This window comes from Lampetra fluviatilis, chromosome 8 (assembly GCF_964198595.1).
Source record: "Lampetra fluviatilis chromosome 8, kcLamFluv1.1, whole genome shotgun sequence".
Taxonomy (NCBI): Eukaryota; Metazoa; Chordata; class Hyperoartia; order Petromyzontiformes; family Petromyzontidae; genus Lampetra; species Lampetra fluviatilis.
This window is the reverse complement of record NC_136282.1, coordinates 15,025,530-15,050,258: the sequence shown is the minus strand read 5'-3', so window position 1 is coordinate 15,050,258 and position 24,729 is coordinate 15,025,530. Positions and strand designations below refer to the sequence as shown.

At 54.6% G+C, this 24,729-nt stretch overlaps 2 protein-coding genes across 4 annotated transcripts in view; one reads left to right on the top strand and one right to left on the bottom strand.

Annotated features, from left to right (window-relative positions):
* Positions 1 to 758: 758 nt before the first annotated feature.
* Positions 759 to 13,424, bottom strand: LOC144933936 (transmembrane gamma-carboxyglutamic acid protein 2-like). Of its 3 annotated transcripts, none has more exons than XM_078859257.1 (8): positions 12,814 to 13,423; positions 8,341 to 8,509; positions 6,307 to 6,470; positions 6,002 to 6,041; positions 4,395 to 4,521; positions 3,839 to 4,009; positions 1,672 to 1,740; positions 759 to 1,549 (listed from the first exon to the last, which is right to left on the bottom strand). In XM_078859257.1, exons 2-8 carry the CDS (start codon positions 8,483 to 8,485, stop codon positions 1,498 to 1,500), a joined length of 768 nt encoding a protein of 255 aa, XP_078715383.1. In that variant the 5' UTR covers positions 8,486 to 8,509; positions 12,814 to 13,423; the 3' UTR covers positions 759 to 1,497. The 3 variants fall into 3 exon arrangements, with proteins under 3 accessions (XP_078715383.1, XP_078715384.1, XP_078715385.1); XM_078859258.1 differs by lacking the exon at positions 12,814 to 13,423 and adding an exon at positions 8,850 to 9,039; XM_078859259.1 differs by lacking the exon at positions 1,672 to 1,740 and having other exon boundaries at positions 12,814 to 13,424.
* Positions 13,425 to 22,256: 8,832 nt separating this feature from the next.
* The window catches only part of B4GALNT4 (beta-1,4-N-acetyl-galactosaminyltransferase 4), a 52,443-nt gene continuing 49,970 nt past the window's right edge, over positions 22,257 to 24,729 (top strand). The window contains exon 1 of the mRNA XM_078859253.1: positions 22,257 to 23,607. Coding sequence (XP_078715379.1) covers positions 23,406 to 23,607 — 202 coding nt within the window. The 5' untranslated portion in view covers positions 22,257 to 23,405. The remainder of the gene's footprint in view (positions 23,608 to 24,729) is intronic.

Below are 24,729 nucleotides of genomic sequence, written 5' to 3'. Positions count from 1 at the left end.
CTGCGGTTCTATTCTGCCAGGTCCATCCTCCCACCGCCTTTACTAACCAACCCGCACTGACCAGCACGGAGAAGTTGGTCAACTGACCAGCACGGTGTGGGAAGGCTGTCATCCAGCAGTGGATGTGAGATGTGCGCGTCGCTCCTGCACTCGATGGATTTAATCTCACTCCAGGTCGCTCCGCGCGATGTCGAACTCACTTTATTAAAATCTAATTAAAATTCTGCAGTGTAAATTACGCACGTCATACTATTAATAAAATAATTGCAAAACTGTATAAGAATCCTCGTGAACTGATTAAACAATCGGCAGATAATAATTCGACTCCGAAGTTGTGATTTGAAAAAAATAACCGTGAGGTTTCTCTGTCCGCCAGGGCGCGCTAATTGTGCACAATCGGCTTCGTGCAGTTCTTATCTCACCCAGCGGTGAGGCTCAACTTCCCAGGCGACAGACAGCAGCAGCAGCCACGGTTGTCTCGCCGGAAACCGCCGGAAAGTCACCGTGGCGCCAGCTTCTCGGTAGCCGTGTCACCAGACTGCTCAGTTCCCGTTCCCAGAACCACCCCCCCACACTTCGTCCGTCCCTGCCCAGTATTTTGATGTCGCTGCCCGAGGAGGTGCAACGGTCGGACACGCCGTGCCGAGTTCGCCGGTTCGTTTGGATCTCCCGGCGCGGCGGTTCAAACAACGGTGCGAGTTTCTTAAATCCCCCCCACACCGCCCCCCCCAGTGCCCCCCCCCCCCCAGCGTCCAACCATTCCAACGGGGAAGACTAGGCCAAAACACCCTCTGGAACGGCTCAAGCTTCCTCCGGTTGCCCATCGGCTTGCAGTGACGTCGGCAAGCAAATTGCAGGGCCGCACCTTTCTCCGCTGCTGTTGCTAATATTTTTGTATTTCGCTTTCGCAGAGCGTCGGTCCGTTTCCTTGTGCGTCAGGCGTTCCACTCCCACCTCAAAGCAAGCTGGCAGTGGGGCCCTCTCACCACGATGCAAATCTGATGGAGGCGGCGGAGCGCCGAGCGTGCCGACCGGTTAGGCCGGGAGGAAGCTGCACGGTCCGTCGCCCCGCGCCGAGACTCGGGTCTCTACATCAAGGCTCAACGCACCGCCTCGTCCATCCGTCCGTCGGTGCCCACTCTAAACTCGCCAACGTCGCCGTGCGTATGTGTGTGCGTGTGTGCGCGTGAGGTCATCCACTGCGGAGATGGAGCAGTTAAATCGGTTCGTGTGACCGGTGCTCAGGCGGAGGATTGTTGCATCGCGAGGTGGCAAGGTGGCGGTGGTGGTGCTTGCGGAGGTGGTTGATGACCATCATGTCGCTTGTGTTTTTTGTTTTGTTTTAAAAGACCAGGAGGCACGTCACAGATTTTGTCTCGATCGTGGGGCGTAGGTGGTGACGATCCAGCCGCATACGGTGGCAACGGTTCAGCTGCAACCACGACCGCCAACAAATCCCCGAAGTCCTCATGGCGGGGAGGGGGCGAGTGCCGGGGCTCATACGTCCCTCCTGGCAGTCCCTCTCCTCGATCCTCGCTGTGAATTCCTCCTGCAGGAGAAACACGGGGGGGGGGAGGAGGAGGAGCGCGTGGGCGGCAGGTTTACGTTACAGCAACCGCTGGCTTTGGCGTGCGGTGTAGTTGGTCACGGTTTCAGGTCGGGTTTTGTTACCGCGTGTCGCTGGGCATGAGGTCCGACGTTTCTCTCCTCGTGCCGGGAGCTTCTGGGGTGCGGGGAGCGCTGAATTTAAAATCGGGGGGAGGGAGAAAGCGAGACGCTCGGTTCAGTTGTTGGGAAGAAGTTCCCCGGGTGCGCGGGGCGAAACGTCGGACTTTGTACGGCGCAACCGCGAAACCCCGTGACGGTGTTACTCGTCGGTTGTGTCTAAGGATTTTGTCATTTTGTCATTTCACTCCCGGTAATGTTTTTGGGACTCTTGCGACGTTTTATATTCGTATTGCGCTCGCGCTGCCGTGTCTAAGAGACGAAGACCTCCGCTCGCCTCGACCGCGAACCCGCCGCCACGAAACACAAGCGAGCAGCGTGCACGGCCGGCTGCTGACGGCGGCAGAGATCGACGACGATGGGAGAGAGACAACGCTGGGGACAAAGCCGGTCCCCCACCTCAGTTGTCCATCGCCGCATCACTGGCTGCTGCTGCTGCTGCTGCCGCCAGACGCCGTCAGCCGCGGTCACATTCGCTCAAATTCATTTCATTAAAAGGAGAAGGGCCACAATGGCAGTTCTTCAGGAACCGCCGATGGGTTTTTTTGTTGCACGTACACAAATTGCTGGGCTTTTTTTTTTCTACACGTGTCTGCGTTGTTGTTGTTGTTGTTTTAAGCGTGTGGTTTTCACAGCCTGCGCTGTTGTATTACAATGGGGGTTTTCTCATCATTTCCAGATTTAACTAAGATTAAAATTCGTCGATACGTCTGCCAACAGCTCCTCTTCACAGCGGCCAGTGTTACGGCGAGTTTTTGGAATTGTTAAATGTGCTCATGCAACCCACTAGCAACGTAGCAGCGGCAGCACAACCAGATGACGTTTCACCAAATTAACGGTCAGAGCACAAGATTGGTGCTGACGAATAGTCAGAGTGAACGGCAGTCCGTGTCCGCTGTCATTCACGATACACGAACGCGGTTCGAATGTAGCCATTTAATAAATGACACTGAGGCCTCATGTTCTTTGTGTCTTTTGGTATAGTCACCTGATGACAGTCGCTTGTGTTGCGATCGAAACGTCGTAGTTTTCTGTTTATTTAGATTATTTTTTTAACCCATCTACGTGACTTTACCGAAAGACCCAAAGAATACGAATTTCTGCAGTCACGAAAGCTTCAAGTCAAGATTGATGCCTCCTCGTCACACCCGAGGGGTGTGCGTGTGTGTCTGTGTGGTGACGTCACTGGGAGCGAGGGCGCAGTGGTTCGAGAAGTGCACTGCGAACTCCGCGGCTCGAGTTCAGTTCCTGGCCACGGCCAACACCAGTGGCGATTATTTGAACGAGTGCCGAGGGCTCCGCTCGGTCGACCCAGGACAGCATTATTTTGATGTATTCTCTGTAACGTGGTTGTTGTTGCATCGATTTCTGTTTAGTTTCATTGCTGCACTTTGTTTTATGTTCTTGCTTTTGTGGCGACTCAGGTCACTGACTTGAGTCGATGCTGGTTTCTTGGGTTCTCACCCGGTGACACAACATACACTTCAAAATGAAACGAGTGCCTGGCGAGATGTGCAAACATCAGTGCTGGGGGAGACAAAGGCGGCCGTGCGTTATGCTGGCGACACCATCGCGGCCTTAAAGGAGGTCAGCTCTTGGAAGGGGGGGGGCATCTTTATCTGTGTCTGTGAGTGTGGAGATGCTCCACAGAGGGAGCAGCGGTCAGTCAGGGCGAGTGGAAAATCGGCGTCACGAGGCTCCACCGCAACCGGAGCCGGGAGTAAAAGTTTAACGAGAGGAGACGAGGGGATGAGGGGGAGAGGTCGAGGGAGAGAGATATATATATATTTCTTAGTCGTCCTTCCTCCCTCACCGCACCTCCGATTGACACGGTTGGTTACGTACGGTGTGAAAGAAGTTCGACAAAGTATAGCGAAAGCAAGGCCTCGATTAAAGGGGAGCATGCAAAAAAACCCAAGCTTGGGCATTGCGAGTTGGGCTGCGTTTTGAGCATTTAATCTCTCAGGCTATTGCCGGCAGGGCTGGCCTCCATATCAATCGTAGATAAACCTCAGGCGGGAGCCACGGAGAACTCCGAGAGACAACGGGCGAGCGACCAGGAGGAGGTGGACGAGGAGGTGGACGAGGAGTCGCGCAGGGCGGAGCTGCTCACCCCGTGTACGGTGGTGGTGGGCCGTCGTACTGCCCCGACACCTCCATGGCCTGCTCGTAGGAGGGCAGCCCCAGCAGCTGGTCGGGCCCTGCCATCATCATCGCCGGATCCTCGCGGTCGGGGGGCGGCGGCACCCTCGGCTCTCCGCTCATCTCCATGTCGTCATTGCTCCTGGCGGGACACGGGCATGCCGACGAGCGGGAATATCGGTGGGGCGCTGACGCGGGGCCGTAAATATGTCCAAGCCTACGTGTTAGACGTCCATCATGTTACCGGTCGCGGGAAATATGGACTGGCCACTGCTCGGATTTGCACTTCTGTTTCTGCTAAATCCCTCACGCTGCTCGACTCTGGAACTGCCTCACATCGCCTCTTTCACATCGCCCACCCCCTGCCCCGAACCCCCCCTCCCAAATCCCACCAAGTCCGTACAACATTGCTTATTTCAAGAACACGTTCAACTCTTTAATCAATTATAGCAGCTCAGCTCAAGATTGCACCACCCACTCCCCACGACAGCGAGCAAGCCAGGACGGCCCTGGCCGGGCCCCGGTACCTGGTGCCGCCGCGCGGTTTCCTCCGGTACTTGCAGCAGTAGGCGAAGACGAGGCCGATGAAGATGAGCAGCACGACGGCCGCGATCACGCCGGCCAGCAGGCCCGGGATGTTGAGGCCGGAGTTCCCTGCGCGGAGCGATCGGACAAGACGACGACAAACACCGCGGCCTAGATTATAACAACAATTATAAAACGACGACGGCGGCGGCGCCAACTTGTAACGCCGTGCCGCCACCGCTCCTCGCTCTCGTAGAGAGAGGACGGCTCAGAGGCGCCAGGGAGAACCACAGACGAGCAGGAAGACGGCAGCAAGGTGGTGATCCGGCACCAACAGTTTCCCAAGCTCTGCCGTCCCTGATATATTGAGATGTTAACGGCCAATTAATTAGTGACGCTGTACGCAAGTCCACGGACCTCTATCCGAGTCCAGGGTCTCTTTGCGAGTCTATGAATTGCGAATATTCCTCGAATCGCGAGGGGACTGCGTCGTTGTCCCCACCCCCCCTTAGGACTTGGACGACGCCAATCGCGGGACCTTTCCTGCAGAGGGCACTGCAATCCATCACAGCTGCAGGGTAAAGTCTCAGCCCTGCAATTCCTCGCTCGTGCCACTGCCGGGGGAGTCTCCGTGGGGGCATTTGTGGTCCGCTCTCCCACGCTACCCAGACGCCTTAGAAAGGTGGGGAGGGGGGTACCCACACTTTACCCCACCACACGTGACATGCCGATCGACGAACTATTATCCGTTTACACTGCTGGGTGGACAGAGGCTCGGGGGGCGGGAGGCTTTTCAGGAATCTGTTTCTCAGCTGCCGCGCCGTGAGATCAAATCAGACCGGCGACGTCTGGATTGCAAGCCCCAGTGCCCGAGCCGTTACCCCACGGCAGCGTCCACGATCGCCAGGAGGCGAATCGTTTCATCTGGGCGGCACGATGGTGGTGGTGGTGGTGGGGCAGCGGTGACGCTCGTGCCTCGCAGTGGCAAGGCCCCACAGGTTTGACTCCTGCCTGGGGCTCCTATCTCTCTGTGCGGGGTTTCTGCGTCCTCTCTCCCCCTCCCCCAACCTGTTCTGCACGGGTTTTCCTCGGCATTTTCCGATTTCCTCCCCCATAGCTAAAAAACACGTGGAATGAAACTGCTGGTTGGCCAAACATCATCCCAATGCTGAAAAATCACAACGCAAATGAATCAATTGGGATCAAAGACAAAGATTCACCCGTATAGCCTGGACAGACTGTTGGGACAAGTGCTGTTAGCGAGCACCACCTATGAAAGCCGGCACGGCACACGAGGAGGTGGGTGACCAACACCACGCCCAGCCGCCTTTGTCTCCCCAGTGGCGATGTTGACACCACACCAGGTACTCACTTGAGGCCGAGTCGACCTAGGGGAAGCCCAGGACCGGTTCAGATAACAGTCACTGGTATTGGCCATGAGCAGGAATCGAACTCGGGTTACCGGTTCGTAGCGCAGCACGCTAACCGCTATGCCACCACTCAATTGGGATCACACGCAGCAACATCACATCCCCTGTACTGCGAGGCTTGCCTGAGTTAACGAGCACATTAATAAAAACAACAATATAATTTAATTCCATCAGCTTACCTGCAGATGCCGGATTCATATACGTTTTCCAGAAGGCGTTCTACAAAAAAACAACACACACCACGGGGAACGATGATTATCCCATCGTTACGGCAACGATAACCACGCGTCGCTAAACGACGCCTCCAAATACGTGGCCGCTATGGAACACAGCAGCGGCAGTGGCACGCTGCGCATGAGACCGGTCTCGCGAACCCGGCGGGGGGCGGGTGGGGACTCACCGTCTTGACCACGCCAAGACATCGCACAATCCTTGCGTGATGTCTGGTGGGAGGGCGGCGGGGGGGGGGGTGTGGGGGACCCACCGTCTTGGCGTCATCCTCGAATATCTCTCGCGCCTCCTCGTAGCTGCACAGCTCCTCGTTGCACTCACGCTCCAAGTTGTCCGGCTGGAACAGCTCAAAGTCCCAATTGTTGGCGCGCAGCCGACGTGACAGGTACGAGTTCGCTTCTGGGGCGCCCAGGAACGCTGTTGCAATGTGTACGGGTGGGGGGGGGGAGAATATATTGCATTGTTAAGTGGGCAATATGGATCGTTACTTTGCTTTCGGTTTTTTATCCAGGCAAGGCACACCGAGTCGTAGGACTCTTTCTCAGGAGGGTCCTCTTAAGTTGACTTGGGCGGGGGGGGGGGGGGCTGATGGACGACACTGGTGATGGAACGACAGCCAAAGGAGAGAGAGTCCCGCTAGGGTTGACCGCCGAGGAGACTGAGCGGTGAGATGATCCCGCGTGGTGTTGGAGCAACATCGATGGTCGGTTGTCGCTTCGCGCGACCGTGATGGATGGCGACGACATTGGAAGGGGGTGGGGTGGGAGAGGTTTTGATCCAGTAGTGGATAGATCACGGCCGGTGATGATGATGATAATCACATGCCAAATTGTAACATGGCTGGGGCAAACCAGTCATGGAAAGATGGAGTGGATGGAACCGTAGATGCTTGAACGTTATTGCAGTCAAAATAAACCTTGAGTGGCAAGTGGACCTGTGGATTGTGGGTAAGAGCTTTGAGCTGCCACCACCGAGATCCTGGGTTCAACATTTCAGCGGCCCGGAACTAGACGAGATTCCCGCGTGGACTGAATCAAACAACCCCCTCGACTGATTCGACAGCAGATTAAGAGAGGGCTGTACAATTTTTATTTTATTTTATCGACACTGCTTGGATAAAGGGCTGAGGGTAAACCCCCAACTAGTTAATGAACTCACAAGCTCCGAGTTGAGTGGCCCGTTTGAACCCCCTATCTACACTTTAGTTGCGCTTCAACCGGAGGACTGGAATTTACAGTTTGCACTTTATCTTCCGAGGTCCCTACCCCGTGTATTTGTCTTCTCAGAGCTCAGTAAAAAAAAACCAGAGTCCACTTCTGTTGTTTCCCAATTCTGTTTACACATCTTCTCTCCTCCCCTTGAGCACGCAAACGCTCTTTGTTCCGGCAACCCGGGCAGGAACCTCGACCAACCTCCGCACGCAATGGGAGGTCGCTCCTCATCCGTTGCTGGCCCCGGCGGTCTTGAACTCATTCCCGCCAGCCATGTGCGGTGGAACCCAGTTGAATCGCGGCTGGCTGAAACCTGGATTCTAACCCAGAAGTGCAGCATTGATGGCCCAGTGTCCGCGTCACGGCCACAACCAACACCACTTCCCATTGGCTGTTGTGTGTTTAATAATGACTGTGATTTTTTCGCTTGCTTAGCATCTCGTTCGAGAATAATTTTGACCTTAAAATGTCGGATTAAATACTACGCGCGCCCTACAGCCGAAGAGTCGGTTGCGTTGTATTAAAAACAAGTTGAGGTATTCATGAAACGCGTCACGTCGCCTGGGCGACGGAGACACGGTTTTGATTTCACCAACGGATAAATAAACAATATATTTTAAAATAATAAGGATCATTCAACAGCTACACGGCCCGAATCAGGCCCATGGGCGTGAACTCGAGGCCAGGAGAGAGTCTCGTGAGCAAGAGGGACCTGGCTCACCGTGGTGACGAAAGCACGCGCACGAAATGATGTAGATGCGACGAAGGGAATCAGTGGCGTGAAAAAAACAGCCAAATAGTGATCAGGGCAAAAACAAGCTCGTTACTGGACACACAAAATGCCGCACGATACGGAAATAAACGTTAAAAAAAACTGATTTCTTGGCTCGGTTGGATCGCTCATGGCTTATGATGATGGCAATGATGATGTCGATGATGTCGTTGATGACGTCGATGATGACGTCGATGATGACGGCGATGATGACGGCGATGATGACGTCGATGATGATCATGGTGTCAACAATGACGGCGATGATCACAGAGGGGGTTGCGGACGGGGGCCTCTGCTCACTCACCGTGCTGGGCGTTTGGGTTGCCGCCTCCCGGCTGCCCCCCTCTGGCGGCGTGCAGCCCTGCCCCTGCCATGGGCAGCAGCGTGGAGAGCAGCGCCCAAGCGAGGGGCAGCCGTGCCCCGCGGAGGGGCTCGGCCGATCCTGACATCGACCCGGGCACCGCGGGGTCCACCTGGGGGCAGCGGGAACAGCCGCGGTCAACTTTACACTCGGCCGCCGGTTGTCGACCGGAGGTAGACACGCGTTGGGTAGAAACCGCAGCCGTAGCGAGCAGAATACTGGACGTGGTGTGCCGGGTTGCTGAATCCACCTGACCTGACCCGGCCCGGCCAAAATGAAGCCCCGGAGCACAGAGGCGGTGAGATGAGATGTGTGCCGCGGGAAGGCGTGACAGCTGTACGCACAGGATTTACACCTTACACACCCTCTCATCCCTACACTGAACAAAAACGATCCCCCGTACAGCCTTTGTTAGTTAGACGACTGGGGCAAGTGCTGTGGACGTGTAGCACCTACGAAGGCCGGCACGGCACACGAGGGGGAATGCCGACGCCGTTCATCCACCCGTGGATTTATCGTGGCTGATGTTATTGTCAATGAGACAGTCTGACTCCCTGCGAGGAGGAGGAGGGGGGGAGGAGAGAGAGGAAGGAGGTTCAGCCGGAGCCAGAGAGAACCGGCTCAAGGCAGGATTCCCGCGGCCCTGGTGACTCTTGGAATGTATTCAAGAGGCGCGTGGATGAGGGGAGATGGAACGATGGAATTATTTCGCGTGCAAGTGCCGGGCGGATTGTGACGTCGCGCGGCCACGGCGACTCGGGGAGGATTTCATCCAGCAGTGGATCGACCATGGCTGATGATGATTGATGAATGAACAACAGAACATTCTATTTTTAAACATTATATTGCTTTTGGGCCACATTGCAGATGCACTAAGACACGAGGGTAATTAGAAAACACAGATTCGTGGAACAGGCCACACTATTTCAGGCATTTCCTTCCACATTTAGAATCAACATCCGTTTAGAGTATTTGGCTGCTATGGATTTCCACGTGATAGGCCACTTTGTTGGAGCAATCATTTGTGATGGTCAGTTTAGTTTAGTTTTACCGAAAGACCCAAAGAATATGAATTCCTGCAGTCACGAACGCTTTAAGTCAAGATTGTTATAGTTTAGTTTCGACGCCAACCAGGAAGGGAGTTTCACAACAACATCTGCGCAGTGATCCACCAACCTCCAGTGCTGGTTTACAGACCGCGTACCCAGAGAACATCACCCCAGCACAGTTCAACTTCATCACCACCACGAGGATCTTCTCTTTGTATCTCTATGGGTCTCGATGTAAGTCGACGGCTTTCTATGCAAGGCAATATAAATGTTATAACCATGACCTTTATATGTTGAGCGCCTTTCATACCACAAGGTGTAAAGGCCACATCAGACGAGTGAAGAACAAACATTCACATGTTGTAACTAAACATCAGAACATTTACAAGACAGTAAAAATCATTTTAAGATGCCAGAATAAAACCAGAAGGCAGAATTACAGAAATAGGCCTTAGGCCTTTATAAACAAGAACCTCCGCACTTCCGATTTTAGCACGGTTGGCTACGTACGGTGCAAAAGAAGTTCAACATACAAACACGTAGGGGGCGAAACCTATGACGCGTTCGGACAGAGAGCCCCACGGCCGTGGTGCCCGAACACGGGAATCCACCACCACGTCTCCTCTCATCCCAGCCTGACCTCACAGAGCGCAGAGCTGCCAAAACCACCACAGTGAGCCGAGAGCCGAGCTCACTGTGGACGCAACACGAACTCCCGACAGATCATCTGGCGCCTTTCAATTTCGCGATTTAAACATCGGTAATCGAATTTAAAATTTAATTCCGTGATCGTTTCGAACCGCTTTTTTTCCCCCATTCGTACGTGGCCATCTGTACACGTTCATGGGATCTCCGTGCAAGTCCACCGGCCTCTTTTTAAGACTACGCAAGTATGTGCGTCTCTGTACGAGTCACGGGGAGTACACGGGTCTGTGAAAATGTATGGGATTACGGGTCTCTACCTAACTCTGTAGGCCTCATGTTGTCAGTCGATGGCACTTCGAAGCTCTCGGATTTGGACCGGGTGCCGTTTGGTATCATGCCCCGACACGTCACGCAACCAGAAAACACGTGGCCGCCAAGATCTACGCAGTCGTCTATGGGTCTCCATACACGTCTACGACACATTATGTACGGACAAGGATCTCCGTTAAGTATCTATGAATGTATGCGAGTACATTGGTCTCCATTAAGCATATATGGATTAAGTCCATGGGTCTCTACAAAGTATCTATGCATGTACGTCCATGGGTCTCCGTTAAGTATCTGAATGTAAGTCCATGGGTCTCTATGCAAGTCTACTGGACGTTTTGCGAGTCTATAGGTTTCTGTGCAAGTCTACGTTTCTCTCATTTGCTATGAGGCAGGGCCATTGCTCAATAACAACAACAAAAACCGTGCACCGCTTTGCGCTTCCTTCCAGGGCCACGGGGCGTTAGTGACGAGCGTGTCGAGTTTTCTGTTTCTCCGTTCTCCTCCTCTGGTTCTCTGCCCAGCAGCAGGTCCTCGGCTCACGCTGACAGACCTAACGACACATTGCTGCTGTATGCGCAGCGCAGCACTGCGCGTACACGGGCAACCCAACTCGGCCTTGTCCAGACCACCGGCTCAACAGAACTTGAACGTGCGAGCCTGCGCCGTCGTTGAGAACCATCACGGAGTTGAGGAAATGTGGCCAACCCCCAAACAGCAAAACAACGGCAGCAGTGAAGCGGACACCCGGAGACTGGCTTCATCCTCACGAGCACTCATCAGTACAGAACAGTCACCAATGCTCAGACATAAAATGCTTGTAGGGGCCCTATATATAGAGAGAGATGGCTCAAACTTTCTGTATCCCAGTTAAACAAGTAGGCTTTCGCGACAAAATCTCATCCATAATACAGGTTGTTTTGGGTTAGATCGCGTAAATCTGGCTGTCGCCTGATGAAGATAGTTGTAATTACTGGCGAAACGTCGTACTCAGATTGTAAATGTTGTGGCTTGGCTCTCCAACACAGCCTTGTGCTGTATTAGTGACGAATTGGCACGTTCTGTTTACGGGACAAACCTTACTAATTGGCTGTGTCGGGTGGTGGCGGGTTTAACGACACATTTATATTTTTCTGAATCCCATCTGCTCTCAAAGTCCCCCCACCCCCCTCCTGTACAAAGGGGACTACTCCCCATGCAGGGCCATCATATGGGGAATGCGTCCCGATTCGCTGTACTCTAGAGACGCCTCTGTCAGTACCTGATGAAGCTCACAGCGGTTTGAGCGAAACGTGGCGGGCGATACGTTAATGTTGCTGTTCATTGAATCCAGTCACCAACAGTCTAAAGTCACCGCTGGTAAGGAGAAGCTGTATCGTCAGAACGTGACCAATACATTGGCACATGTAAAACGGGTAATCATAACGCTACCTTTGTAAACGTCACAATTGTGTTTGGGTGGTGGTGGTGGCGTTAACGATAAGAATTTGCATGACGCTACCACGTGGCCCTCACCCAATTGTGGCGATGTTAGCCCGTGCGCGTTTGAGGACTTTAGGTGGTTTCCCCTCGGCTTCCTCATTAGCGTTTTTTTTAAACTTAAGATCACACTACCACCACCACCACAAGCAGCATGTTAACCTCATCACAACAACAACAATAATAATAATAATGCTTTCTCTATGCGCGCCTTGTGGGAGAGGCGGTGGTGCAGAACCGCTGGGAGTGAAGTTCCATTCCCAATCACGGACCAAAAACAGTGGCCGATATTTGAACGAGTCCTGGCCTTCCCCCTCGGCTACGTCCCTTGTGCGGTGTGCAAACATCAGAGACTGGGGAGACAAAGGCGTCCAGGCGAGGTGTCGGCCACCCACCCCCTTCGTATGACCTGCAGGCCGACACATGGGTGCTCGCTAGAGGCTCTTGCCCCAGCAGTCAGCTGAGGGCTCCGTGTGGGGCATGCACGCCGATGAGCCTCCATGCACGCCGATGTACCCTATTGAAGATTACGTAACACTTTGTATAGGGTATCCACGGCCATGTAAGTGTCACGACACAACCACGGCACTACCGATGACAATAACACAGTACGGCACTGGGCACGGGGTGGCCAGCACCCGTGGCGCAGGGCTGAGAGCGCCCCAGAGCTGACCCGAACCCGGCCACCCGAGTTGAACTCCCGGCCGGGAATGGCTCAACATCGACGGCGGCGAGCGAGAGGATCCGAAACCTCTCCCGAGGCGCTCCCTTCCACGTGAGTGGTGAAGTATGGTCAGGCCAACAACTCCACCACGGCCGGACCCGACACACAACACGGGGAGGATTCCATCCAGCAGTGGATCGACGAATCAAAGCCGCGTACAGAACACACGGTGCGGCAATCTACGTCTCTTACCGCCGGGAGAACGGATCCGACGATTCTTGGTCTCCGCGTACCCACTTCCACGCGGCTCAAGATCCCCTCAATCCAGCAGTGGAGAGAGCAGGAGGAGGGGGGGAGCTCTTGTCTCTCTTCGCTACCCCGGATTAGACCGCTCGCATTCCCGTGTGGCGGAGCCGGAACGGAGGGCGGTCATGGAGCCAGCCGGGCTCGATGGAGACCGCGTCTCCAAATCCGAAACGATTTCTTCTGCGATGACGACAGCTTGACGAGGATCGTTGTGGTTGGTGGTGGGGATGAGGTGGTGGTGGTGGGGATGAGGTGGTGGTGCTGGGGATGAGGTGGTGGTGCTGGTGGTGCTGGTAATGAGGTGGTGGTGGCGATGAGGTGGTGGGTCTTATCCCGCTGCGTGTTCGCTACGTCCTGTACCCAGCCGCCCCTGGTTGAATTGCGAGGGGGTGAGGGCTGGGGGGGTGAGGGTTGGGGGGGCGTGCGGTGATGCTGATGATGATGCTGCTGCCGGTGGGAGGATGCGAGGAGGCGGTAGCAGCAGCAGGAGGAGGAGGAGCGGGCAGCTCGCCGAACAAGTTCTTCGAGACGCGCCACAGGCCTCCCCCTCTCACCCTCTCCCTCCCCCTCTCTAACCCTCCTTTCTCTCCCTCTCTCTCACCCACCCTCTCCCTCGCCCTCTCTCTCCCTCACCCTCTCTCTCTTTTTATGATCAGTGGAAACAAGAAGATGCTCGGTGTAGTCGGCACTTTGCTTCGTTCATCATTTCGTATTTTTTTTATCTTTGCTTTATGTAACCCACTCTCTCTCTCACCCTCTCGCCATCCCCTCCCTACCCCCGAGCAAGCTCCCACCGCCTGTGGCACATCACACTCTCCGGCATGACCCCACACCCACCAATCCGATCCGCCCGCCCCCCAACTCCCCTCAGCCCCCCTCTCCCCACCCTGGATAACAAACATCGAGTCCCTTGGCTGCCAGCCAATCTCTCTCTCTCTCTGCGTCGCGCTCAGCGCTCAGGAATCCGAAGCGAAGCGTTTGCCCGCGGCGCAGAGAGCGAGTGACGTGGAGCAGCCGTGACGAGCGGGCCGCCTTCTCCTCCACGCCACCGCGGGGCGAATGCCCGAACACGAACGCCGCGGTGGAGCGATCGGGTGTGCAGGCGGTGCAACTGCGCAGGGGCGCACGGGCCCAGTAGCCCCCCTCCCACCACGGCGTAAGGCACTACCACCACGGCGTAAGGCACTACCACGGGAGAACAATCTACGCCTATTCATAGCAACCCTGTATTATCATACCCTACATTTCGATAATCCTTTGAACAGGTGTGTGTGTGGACAAATTACTCGTGTGCGGGTCAAAGTAAGGCTGCGGGATTGATGTGGTTTGAGTGCCAAAAATAATTTCCGGAACAGCGTTCGAGCTAAACTTAAATAAGCGCTGTCTATATCTTGACGTGAGCACGCCAGGATACACGTGGCCTGTGCGTGTGCGGCCACAGCCTGTGACGACCACGATCCATCATTAGGCGGTAGCACTGCACCGAATTAGCGAAGCAGGTGAAAGCCACACAAAGACAACCATCGCACACAATCATCTCATTATGCGGGCTGGAGTGGGCAGACAAGAGCAATACATTGAGTTTAACAAAAAATTGTATTGTCTGTGGTCAATCGTTATAGCCATCAGCGGGGTATCGCTGTGCTGTTCTTCTATGCTCCCACGTGTGTGCTCCCCGCTATCACCTATCCGCACCGACCAGCGTGGTGAAGTATGGTCAAATGACCCCTCCCACCTCATGGCCCGCACGAGGTGAGGAGGCCCTCATCCACCAGTGAGATTTACAAATTCTGGTGACAAATCGCGTGGCTCGGGGTTGTCACGCGGGTTTGACCCCGGGTTTGACCCGGCCAGTTCTGGAATTGGCATTTCTGTGTTGAGGCAGCAGCAGTAGCAGCACGTGTGAAAAACTACTGGACATCTCGATTTCAAGCTTTCGTGACTGCAGGGATTCATCTTCTTGGTTCTTTCGGTAAAGTCACGTAGAAGGGAAGTAATAAAATAATAAAAATAAAACATAATAAAAAAAATAAAACAAGAAGATACTGGACATCTGTGAAAAAGAGCTTAATCGCTCATCAGATTCCTCCAGTATAAATACATATTCTGATTCGTGCCGAGATCTGGTGCCGCTAGCATGTTGATATCTGCACTGCCGTGGCTTTTGGCCCAGTGCTGGCTGAGATTGGAAGGGCTGGCAAAACCCTTAGCCTTGGGTCATGTACATTGCTCTGTATTTAATGGCAAAAATTAGTTTTTAACATGTAACATACCGTAATAGGGTTTCAAAGACTCATGGACTGGTATCCAATGTTTACCAGAGTTCTTCACTGATTTTCCGAGGGGGGTCCACTTTCGCCCATAAGCCATGAGTATGAGGGCCGCCACAGATTTGAAACCATTGGGGGGTTAACAGCAGCAGGGTGATGATGATGGGAGGTGTTGTCACGTGTTGTCTATTGTCGAGGGTCCGGACTAAAGGCCACCAGGGGCCTTACAATAAATAACACCGGTTTACCAGTTTCAATGCAGCACTAGAGGCACCACATATCACAACAATGTCCCGCGATGAACTCTAACGTGGTGTACAAGTTTCAAGTGTATTACTGGTAGGAACCACCTGGTTCCACCAGCCCACAGGGGATTATTGTGTCCGTCCGTCCGTCGTGCATCCAAACATGAGACGGGTCGGGCTGGGTGGAGAGGGGAGGGTGGGGAGGGGCTGGGTGGGGAGGGTGGGGAGGGGCTGGGTGGGGAGGGTGGGAAGGGGCTGGGTGGGGAGGGGCTGGTCACCCCGTGATGCCCTTATCAAACTCAACGTCTAACCTACTCACGCCGGCTTGTGCCCGACCTCACAGTCGGCCATATTTGCGGAATGCACCACGCCGCCGTTGACCCTGGTCATTGACCGAGCAACCCAACGTTCCTACCAGCTCCCTCCGCAGGAATGAGTTTTGTTTGACCAAGGTAGAGTCTCAATGGAAAGAGTGACCTTGGGCCATCGACATTACAACATCAAAAACAAATAAAGTTGCAGCAATGAAGCAAACAGCAGCGAGAACAAATACAACTGCGGCCACCATCACGACGAACACAAATCCAGGTTAAATAATCGACCCCATGGAGCGCGAATCGCCTCGGGAAGATGCTTTTTTCGTACTTTGATCCGGGCAAAAAGGGTATCTCCCACGATGTAGCTGCTCGCCACGAGCTAGAGATGCTCTGATAGTGCATCGCCTTTGTGCTGTTCGCCTGTTGGCGTTGTGCTCTGGTGTGACACTGGTGGTGAGACTCGGCCATAAAGAAAACTGTCTCTGGTGAAGTAGGCCAATCAGTTTCAAAGACAATGACTATATTGTCAGAGCGCGTTTTATTTGCATGTTCACCACACGTACGTGTGCTTAATGCAGACTTGATTCCTTGCAAAATGTGTCCATTTGGTGTTTGAACATCTGGACACACCTCCTGTTTTATTTCCAGAAAGGGTAAAACCCCCATTCTTATTTTTCATGATGTTTTTGTTAGACGATCACAGCGCAATTACAAAATAAAAGTTACAATAAATACTGTGAGGTATTGACCTCCCATCATCGGTGCACCGAGTGATTCGCGTGGCGTGGCGTGAGAGGCGACGGGAAGGGAGCGACACCATGGGGCGAACGCGCCATGCACGAGACACTCAGAGACACCAACAAAGTCCGCTGGCCTCCTGCCTGCGCCTTAGGGATGTGGGGGGGGGGTGTTTGCTTCAGCGGTAAACATCGCCTCCACGGCGCTTGGGTTCGACTCGGGCCCTTCGACGTATGGCAACTCAGCAGCAGCGGCAGCAGCAGCAGCGGCCACACCCCGCTGATGAGACGCAGATAAACCGAATCCCGGTCCCGCTGTTTGCCTCCCGCTTAAACAAAGCGGCGGCTCGCGGGCGACTCTGGTACATTTTGTGGTGGCTAGCGTGGTGGCTAGCTTGGTGGCTAGTGTGGTGGCTATTGTAGTGGCTAGCGTGGTGGCTATTGTAGTGGCTATTGTGGTGGCTAGCTTGGTGGCTAGCGTGGTGGCTAGCGTGGTGGCTAGCTTGGTGGCTAGTGTGGTGGCTATTGTAGTGGCTAGCGTGGTGGCTAGTGTGGTGGCTATTGCAGTGGCTAGCTTGGTGGCTATTGTAGTGGCTAGCTTGGTGGCTATTGTAGTGGCTATTGTAGTTGCTTGCGTGGTGGCTAGCGTGGTGGCTAGCTTGGTGGCTTGCGTGGTGGCTTACGTCACGACCGGGAAATCCGCGTGATGCCACCGCTTCTTTGTTCTTCGAGGGTGGATCGGAACGCGCGGCTTGCGTGATGAGTCATGGGGCGATGCAGTTCAACGCTCGCATTATTCTCATTTAATGTTTTTTTAAAATTTCTCTTGGTGAGAATTGAAAGCAATCACAAGTGTCAGGAGGAGAATGGTCACATTATATTAATGGGGGAAAATATGCATTGAAACGGCAATATTACAACACGCAAATGGTGTAATACGCCAGAGTATTAATCAGTCACTAAGGTTGAGGTGTAGCGGGTATCTTGGTTGTCTCATACGCTGGCAACCCGAGTCCAAATCCACACGCACACATCGACGCGAAGACGTCACGCCGTGCGGGATGACGTCGGCGCGCGTGTACAAAAGGCCACGTGCGCCCTGTAACCCCTCGTGGGCCCTGTCACCACTAGGGGGCCCTGTCACCACTAGGGGGCCCTGTCACCACTAGGGGGCCCTGTCACCACTAGGAGGCCCTATCACCACTAGGGGGCCCTGTCACCACTAGGGGGCCCTGTCACCACTAGGAGGCCCTGTCACCACTAGGGGGCCCTGTCACCACTAGGGGGCCCTGTCACCACTAGGAGGCCCTATCACCACTAGGGGGCCCTGTCACCACTAGGAGGCCCTGTCACCACTAGGAGGCCCTGTCACCACTAGGGGGCCCTGTCACCACTAGGGGGCCCTGTCACCACTAGGAGGCCCTGTCACCACTAGGGGGCCCTATCACCACTAGGGGGCCCTATCACCACTAGGAGGCCCTGTCACCACTAGGGGGCCCTATCACCACTAGGGGGCCCTGTCACCGCTAGGAGGCCCTGTCACCTCCAGGGGGTGCGCTTTTAGTGTCCACCACGCCATGAACCTCCACCGTGTGTTCAACGTTTCGGCAGCACGCAGTAAACCCCGCGATCACAGTCGCAACGCGCCGTGACACCGTGAAACGGCAGCGTCCGTTTACCGTGCTTTGTGGGTTTACTCTCCAACACAACCGTTGTTCCACCATCACCACCACACGAACGGGTCACAACAACACACACACCCACAGACTACTCACTCACCCACTTACCCACCACACTGCAGGTCACCTCACTTATGTCGACGTATTCCCTCGCAATGCTCCAATGTGGACTTCCCTCTCGTCTTATAATCGCCCTTCTCAATTCAACTAACTTGTTCACTCAAATATTACACCTTCTGTGTTGCTGGCGCTTCAAACACAACAACCATACACAACAACATACAACAACCATACATAATAGACTCAACAACCACACACATCCTCCCATACACAATGGCACAAAGATCCCCCGTGTAGCCTTAACATACTGTTGGGGCAAGTGCCGTTAGCGAGCACATATGAATGCCGGCACGGCACACAAGGGGGTGGGTGGCCAACACCACGCCCGGCCGCCTTTGTCTCCCCAGTGGTGATGTTTTTACGCACCGCACCAGGTACTCATTTGAGGCTTAGTCGACCTATGGGAGGCCCATGACCAGTTCAGATAATCGTCAGTGGAGTTGGCCGTGAGCGAGGTCACGGTGCCCCGCCCACGAGGTCACGGTGCCCCGCCCACGAGGTCACGGCCAGGTCAACACCACCCCGCGCGAGCACGGCGCCGTGCTCCGCCCTTCCCGTGCCCCCCCCCCCATCTCCCTACCCCCCCAACCCCCCTCATCATCTTCCCACCTCATTTTCCTCCCCCTACCTCATCCTCTGATCTCACCACCTCATCCTCCTGCTCCACCAGCTTCCTCTTCCACCTCATCATCCTCTCCTACCTCAAGGTCTCTCTCTCTGCGTGGTAGAGGTCACTCCGCCAGCAGGAGAGCGAGCTGGCAATTGCAGGGCTGTGCCTTTATAGCTTCGCAAACATCTGCCGTGCACCTATTCATCTCCTTGATGTCGTGCGGGCCGCTGATGTCGACGCAGATCAACGACTGCGATGTCACATCCAGGTGCTCAAGCCCAGACAACGGCCTCAGGAGCTGCGGAGTGTGGTCTCGTCGTCCTCGCTCTGATGTCTCCTGCTTCACATTTGTCGATCGGGGAATTGCGTCGCGCGCTCTGTTCTGGGTGGCCACGGTCGCACTCTGCCGGAGACTTGTACTGGTAGGAACCACCTGGTTCCACCAGTCCACAGGGGATTATTGTGTCCGTCCGTCCGTCGTGCATCCAAACATGGTGACGGGTGGGCCTGGGTGGGTATGGGAGGGTGGGGAGGGGCTGGGTGGGGGATGGGGCTGGGTGGGGGTGGGAGGGGTGGGGCTGGGTGGAGAGGGGAGGGTGGGGAGGGGCTGGGTAGGGAGGGGAGGGTGGGGGATGGGGCTGTGTGGGGAGTGGGAGGGGTGGGGCTGGGTGGGGAGGGGCTAGTCACCCCGTGGTGCCCTTATAAAACTCAACTTTAACCTACTCACGCCGGCTTGTGCCCGCCCTCACAGTCGGCCATATTTGCAGAATACACCACGCCACCGTTGACCCTGGCCATTGACCGAGCAACCCAACGTTCCTACCAGCTCCCTCCGCAGGAATGTGTTTAATATCCCAACTCCTGTATGGGGGCGGCGTTGTCACAACCGCTTTACGCCGCTAGAGGGCAGCACTGACTCAACAACACCGCGATGAGAACGGAATGCAGCACGGTACCGAGATTCGGAATATTCCTATGAAGTTCGTACGCACATTTGGTATTCGCATGATTCCTTGAGCGCAAGGCTAAATGGCAACTTCTGTGATGTGACTCTCGTTGGCGAGGAAGCGTAAACCTTTCACTGTTTGCACTTAAAACGAAGCAAAACATCACCGCAAAGTGTTCCGCTGTGATTCGAGCTGTAACTGTTATTGCTGTGATCATGTTCGCGCATTTCCCAATCAATCAAGTCGACGACGTCACCACCGTAACGAGGAGACCGAGGAGCAGGAGACCACGTGTTCGTTAATTGAAAACTCATTTCTTTGGCACTGCCTGTTGTGTTGAGTTTGCGCCTCCGATTAGCACGGTTGGCTACGTACGGTGCGAAAGAAGTTCAAGATACATGGAGGAAACCCAGGCTGCCTTCTGGATAGGAGTTATTCGTCTTCGACGTTGGGACGTGTTCTAGGGGGGGGGGGGGGCTAAAATTCGGCCGGGTCTGTCCAGGGTCGTTAACCTGGAGAAAGTCGTGTGTGTGTGTGTGCGCACGCGGTCCACCACATCCAGTATGCATCTCACGACAGCCGTGGCCAGAGATTTCGTCACGTGCCATCTATTCCAGTCTACCAAGCGATCCGGAGATTGTTCAGTGAGAAGAGTCAAGCTCCGTGACTGCGAGGAACAGCTCGTGATGAGATTCTCCCAACAGGAACGATGCGTACTGTCCCACCCCCCCGTCACCCTCCCCTTCAACCCGGCGATCCCAAACAACTGCACAATAAACAATGACAATTAATTGGTGGAATTATTTTCAGCCGATTTATAAAAACGCCAGTTCCGCTGGCATTTAAGTGGTCTCTAAATCCGTTTGTGGACCCTTCCCTAGGAAGGCTCAACCCTAAATGTAGTCCGTACAGTCTATAAAATCGACCCTTCTTATGTCGAGTCGCTCGCAGAGCTGCTTGCTAACGGCACGATACTCAACTCAACATGCTTCCTATTCAGCCATGGTATGTGCCTGTCTTGTGTGTGTATATTTCGGTAAAATGTTCATAGAATAAAACTAATTAGGACCGGGAAGACAAAGACGGCCGGGATTTGTACCACGCCGCTAATAGGTTCTCGCTGTTAGAACATGCCACACAATATTATCTAAGGCGAGCCAGAGGGCAGTGTGTGTGTGTGTCTGTGTGTGTGTCTATGTCTGTGTGTATATCGATGTCTGTGTGTGTGTGTCTATGTGTCTGTGTGTGTGTGTCTATGTGTATGTGTGTGTGTCTATGTCTGTGTGTGTGTCTATGTGTATGTGTGTGTGTCGATGTCTGTGTGTGTGTGTCTATGTGTATGTGTGTGTCTATGTCTGTGTGTGTGTGTGTGTGTCTATTTCTGTGTGTGTGTCGACGTCTGTATGTGTGTCTATGTCTGTGTGTATATCGATGTCTGTGTGTGTGTCTATATCTGTGTATGTCTGTGTGTCTGTGTGTATATGTTCATGTCTGTGTGTGTGTGTCTATGTCTCTGTGTGTGTCTATCTGTGTGTGTCTATGTCTGTGTGTGTCTATGTCTCTGTGTGTATATGTCTCTGTGTATCTATGTCTCTGCGCGTGTCTTTTCTTTGTGTATAAGTGTGGGGAGCGGTGACACAGCGATTAGCGCGCTGCGCTACGACTCACCCGTCCACCCGAGGTCGCTTCTCGCTCACGGCAAACAACACCGGTGACGATTATCTGCACCGGTCATGGGCCTCCCCTAGGTCGACTCAGCCTCAAATGAGTACCTGGTGCGATGTGTAAGCATCGCCACTGGGGAGACAAAGGCGACCGGGCGTGGGGCTGGCCACCCACCCCCTCGTGTACCGTGCCGGCCTTCATAGCTGCTACTCGCTAACAGCACTTGCCCCAACAGTCTGTTAAGGCTATAGGAGAGATCTTTGTATTTTAACCATCGTTAGCAAGTGTGAAGACGGTGCAACTGCAACCGGTACCCACGTGCCAGAGAGGGCTCAGGCATCGGGCTACGAAAAGTGGGGTGGGGGGGGGGGGATTTAACAGACGGGGGGGTGGGGGGGGGCTTTAATGATTTGATCCCTTGCACCAGGGTCCATGCAAACCGCGCTGGCGCTGTGCGTGTGGATGGAGCACGGTGGGTTGGGTTGCCGGTGCTGTTAGCGAGCGCCTATTCAGGGCGGCAGGGCGCACAAGGTGCATGTGGGAGCCGGTAGGGATGAGGGGGAGGGATAGAGGGAGGGGGGGGGATGAGTAGGGGGGATTGGGGTTGATGGGGATGAGGGAGGGATAAGGGAGGGGGGAGGGGGGGATGAGTAGGGGGGGGATTGGGGTTGATGGGGATGAGGGATGAGGGAGCGATGCGGGAGGGAGGGAGGAGGGAGGGATGGATGTTGAGGGATGAGGGAGGGAGGAGGATGAGGGAGGGAGGGGGGCAGGGTTTATTTTTGAGGCGGAGCGCGGAGCCGAGTCAGAGAGGCAGCGATGATCTTCGCGAGGGCGGAGAGGATCGCAGTCGTCTCCAACAACGTCTCCATCTGTGTCCCGTCATCATCCTCGTCGTCGTCATCATCATCATCGTCGTCTGCGTCATATCAATATTCATCCTTCACATATTCTTAATTTCCAACCTCTCTTCTGAGTTCCATCAATCTCTTCGTCATCTCCATCATCATCGTCATTATCTGCTGCGTCCCTTTAATCAGCGTCCCGTCGTCATCATCATCATCAGCATTCCCTTGTTGATCAATCTCCTTATCTTAAATCCTTCATAATCATCCTCATCCGCTTGACTTCGTCCTCCGATTCATGCATCCTCATCTTATCCTCCCTCCTCCTCCTCACATTCATAATCCGCTTCATTCAGCTGTTATTCACCATCTACATTCTCACTCCTCCTCCTTCTCTACAACTTCCTGATCCTCCTCGCTCCTCATCATCCTAATAATCCTCTTCATTTCCATCATCCGACAGTCATCTTCATCGTCAACTCTGTCTTCATATGAATCCTTCTAATCTCCCTCCTCTGACTTGTCATTAGCATCATCATCGTCATCCTACACTTTTATCTTTATCCGAGTCACATTCATCATCCTCGCAACCCCTCTCCTCTTCCTCCTCCAACCGAATCAGTCTGTTCTTCTTCGCGGAGCAAAGATCTCGACCTCGCCAAGTCCCGAGTTGGGAAGTCCGCGAACCCTTTTCAGGGACCCGGGAACACTTTCAGGGACACCAGGACCCCTCTGCAGAAACCCAGGTGCCCTCTGTAGGGGCCCGTTGCTCCTCGGCAAGGACCCAGGAACTATCTCTAGGAAACCAGAACCCCACTGCAGGGCCCCACGTACTATCTCCAGGGTTCCAGAACCTCTCTGCAGGAACAAGGTTCCTTCTGCAGGGACTCAGGACCCCTCTGCAGGTACCCGGGACCTCTCTGCAGGAACAAGGTTCCTTCTGCAGGGGCCCAGGACCCCGAAGACCATGCGTCCCCGCGGCGAGAGCCACTCCTCCTCGCCCGCGGCCCCCATGCGCCGGGAACCTCTCATCCCGGCGCGGCTCCACTGAGGGAGACGAAGCGGGCAGCGGAGAGGGGCCCTTGTCTGGAGAGGCGTGGGGCATGGGCAGGCGGGGCATGGCCGTGCTGCCCCGGGGCAGCCTCGCCTGCCCTCTCAAGAAGCTGCGGAAGCGCGCACGGGCACTGCTGCTGCTCCTGCTGCTGCTGCTCGCAGCTGTGGGCGCGATAGCCACGTGGGCTGCGGCGTGCGCCGAGGAGACGAGAGGAGAAGCAGGAGGAGGAGGAGAGGAGGAGGGCGCGAGAGGTACGATGTTGGGAGGACTGACGAGCATCGGGGATTGGGGGGCACCATGACAAAGATCCCCCGTATAGCCTGAGCAGACTGTTGGGACAAGTGCTGTTAGAGATTCAAATAGTCGGCGACACTGTTATTGTTCGTGAGCGGGAATCGAACTCGGGTCGCCGGGTTAGTAGCATCGCAGCACGCTAATCGCTGTGCCACCGCTCCCGATATTTGGGGGTGGAGTGGGGGGGGGCACACAGAGACACGCAACCTGGCACCCACCCACACATACCCACCCACACCCACGACCAAGATCCCACGTGTAGCCTTAACAGACTGTTGGGGCAAGTGCTTGTATAGCGAGCACCTATGACGGCTGGAACGGTACACGAGGGGGTGGGTGGCCAGCACCACGCCCTACCGCCTTTGTCTCCCCAGTAGCGATGTTCACACACCGCACCAGATACTCATTAGGGGTTCAGTCGACCTAGGGGAGGTTCAGATAATCGTTATGGGAGTTGGCCGTGAGCGGGAATCGAACCCAGGTCGCCGAGTTTATAGCGCAGCGCGCTAACACCCACACACCCCCCAAACTCCCACACCCCCACACCCCCCAAACTCCCACACCCCCCACACCCCCAAACTCCCACACCTTCCACACTCCCCAAACTCCCACACCCCCCACACCCCCAAACTCCCACACCCCCCACACTCCCCAAACTCCCACACCCCCCACACCCCCTACAACAACCACACCCCCCACACTCCCCACGTGAACACGAACCGCGCGCGTGTGGAGTCGCGGGCGGACATCGCTTTGCCACTGCGAGGCGGTTACTTCGTAAAAAGAAACATCGTTAATTTTGTATGTTAATATTATTATCATTTTCCCTCTTGTTTACCAAGGCGAAGGCTCACCGAATCTCGTGACGCGGTTTTTAAGGAGGGTTTCTGACAGCTTTTAGCAACAGTCTGACGATCATTGATGATGCTGGTAGTGGCGTCGTTTTTGTGATGGCGATTTGGTAATTGTGATGATGATGATAGTATTTGTGATCATGATTTTGGAATTGATGATGATTATTACTTGGCAGTTGTGATGGTAATAATTATAATAACGTGGTGATGATGAGGTGGTATGAA

What these genes read in the sequence shown, in the direction of transcription:
- LOC144933936 (XM_078859257.1), bottom strand. Translation starts at nt 8,485, where the DNA reads ATGTCAGGATCGGCCGAGCCCCTCCGCGGGGCACGGCTGCCCCTCGCT. An exon ending in TATGAATCCGGCATCTGCAG is followed by an intron (nt 4,522 to 6,001) that starts GTAAGCTGATGG and finishes CGCTCCGCGCAG; the next exon opens with GGAACTCCGGCCTCAACATC. An exon ending in CCACCACCACCGTACACGGG is followed by an intron (nt 1,741 to 3,838) that starts GTGAGCAGCTCC and finishes TTTTAAATTCAG; the next exon opens with CGCTCCCCGCACCCCAGAAG.